Source organism: Miscanthus floridulus, chromosome 8, assembly GCF_019320115.1.
Source record: "Miscanthus floridulus cultivar M001 chromosome 8, ASM1932011v1, whole genome shotgun sequence".
NCBI classification, from domain to species: Eukaryota; Viridiplantae; Streptophyta; class Magnoliopsida; order Poales; family Poaceae; genus Miscanthus; species Miscanthus floridulus.
The window spans coordinates 225,204,757-225,206,722 of record NC_089587.1 but is presented as its reverse complement, the minus strand read 5'-3'; the positions used below and the strand labels follow the sequence as shown (position 1 = coordinate 225,206,722).

Sequence of the window (1,966 nt, the reverse complement as noted above, 5' to 3'; positions counted from 1 at the left end):
TCACTCTGATAGACTAAACTAAATATCTGAGTTAATTCACTTAGTGCGTAAAAGTATTTAAAAATATTCGATAACGATTCTAGCAAGTAAATGACGAATGACTTGTTCGGTTGGATTGAGCATGAAAATAATTTTTATAAACAAAAATAAAATATAACTTGTAATTGGTACTTAAATAAAATTTGAAGTGCAAGTTTAGTAGATGAAATGCAACCGCTGATTTGGTGAATAGATGTTGTTCCATGGTATTTCTGATGGCTCAAAAATTGAATTTAAAATTTAAAAACCATCTTCTCGCGTCAACGCTAAAAATCAGAAATTATATTTTAAAGCGTTGTTTGTGGCGATTTGTTTTGCGCAAAATAATTATATAACACCCTAATATTTTGTTCCATGGCTTGGTAATGTTTATTGGTGGAGTCAATAGGATTTAGATATTTTGGAGATGCCGACAACGTATCGCTTTTCACATCCGCAGCTCCCCCGCGATGCCTTCCCGCGCTGCTCCACCTCCATGCCTCGACCGCCGACCCCGCCACCGTCACGCCCTGCCGTGGCCGCTTCCAACGCCGCCACCGTGCGCGCGAGCGTGCCAAGCCCGCCCGGTGCCGAGGATCCGCCCTTCCGTGCTCCTTTTTCGGCTTCGCTGCACCCCATAGCGCCGCAGCCGCCGCCGGTGCACGCCGCCTGGCTGCCTTGGCCATCATCAGGTCATGGCCACCACTGCCCGGCTCGCACACTCCTCCCCGCGTACGCGTGCCACCGTTGCGCAGCCACCCGCTCCCGGATGCACCGTGCCGCCACCCGCCTAGCCGGTGCTGCCGCAGCTGGCGTGCTCGCCACCACGGCTCGCACATGCAAGCTGTTGGGGGCTGGCTCAGGTCTTGCCGCGGCCAGCCCGAGGTCACGCGGGCTCCTGTGCACTCACCGGCGGGTTTTCCGCCGCCGCCGTGCGTTCCCGGCCGGGATTGACCGCCGGCCGGTGCTCCTCTGCTCCGTGCTATGCTTTTGGGAGGGAGAGAAGGTGAGAAAATAGAATATAACTTTTCCCATGGTTCTTATTGTAAAATATGTGACTCTCATGAATAGTGTTGTTGTACCACGGGTTAATTTGAGGAATACTCGGGGGCCTCATCACAAATGTACCGTCGTCCCCTTGCCCTAGCCGCATATATATATCCTATGAGTCTTACTAGTATGACAGGATCGTGTAGATTTCTATACTATAGGACTCCGGTAGAAGTCGAGTGATTGTTTGTCACTCGCGAGAGATAGGAAATATATTATTGTTGTTACTATATTATTATCACTTGGAATATATAAATGGTGAAAGAAAAAATAGAGACCGGGCAGGAATATGATTTGGTTATTGGTGGGTGTAAGAGATTATGTCCTGCGGCCAACGGGGCATAGCTTGGTAACACTTTTTCCCTGTCTGTGTCGGTTAAGGATCGGCCGTGGTATTGGACTCTAGGCAAGTCACAGACTTATTATTCCGGAAAGACTTGTTACTATCTTGTCATGGGTTCCGGCTCTTTCTGGTCCGACTTTCATGGTGATTTTTGGGTAGAGGTCCTTGCACCGCTCTGAGTTCAGGACTCAGGGGCGGGGGCTTGGAGTCTAAGTTTGGACAGGGACCTAGACCTTGTGATAGGAGGGTAGTGGGTTGGTCCTGCTTGTGCCTAGGGTACAAGCGGGGTGTCTGTTTTGGGATACCCAGCTGGGCACATTGATTCATGAATCGCCGCTGTGTAGGTACGACTTGTCTATAATCTAGCATCGTAGGAAGAACTAGAAGATGAAATATGGTAAAATGATTCTGATTGCTTATCACATGCTTAAAAGTAGCACATGTGCTTACATAGAATGGTTAGTTAATGAATTAATGATGACTGCTAATAAAATCGAATATAAGGACGCACATTTAGTAATGCTCCTGCAGACGCAATAAACCCACAAGTCAGAT

At 48.1% G+C, this 1,966-nt stretch overlaps 1 protein-coding gene across 1 annotated transcript; it reads left to right on the top strand.

The window, feature by feature from the left end:
* Window positions 1–445: 445 nt before the first annotated feature.
* LOC136470726 (uncharacterized) lies at window positions 446–1,036 on the top strand. Its single transcript, XM_066468470.1, has one exon. The coding sequence runs from the start codon at window positions 446–448 to the stop codon at window positions 1,034–1,036; it is 591 nt and encodes a 196-aa protein (XP_066324567.1).
* Window positions 1,037–1,966: the final 930 nt, after the last annotated feature.

Excerpts from the sequence above, each read along its gene's own strand:
- LOC136470726 (XM_066468470.1), top strand. The coding sequence starts at position 446 with ATGCCGACAACGTATCGCTTTTCACATCCGCAGCTCCCCCGCGATGCC.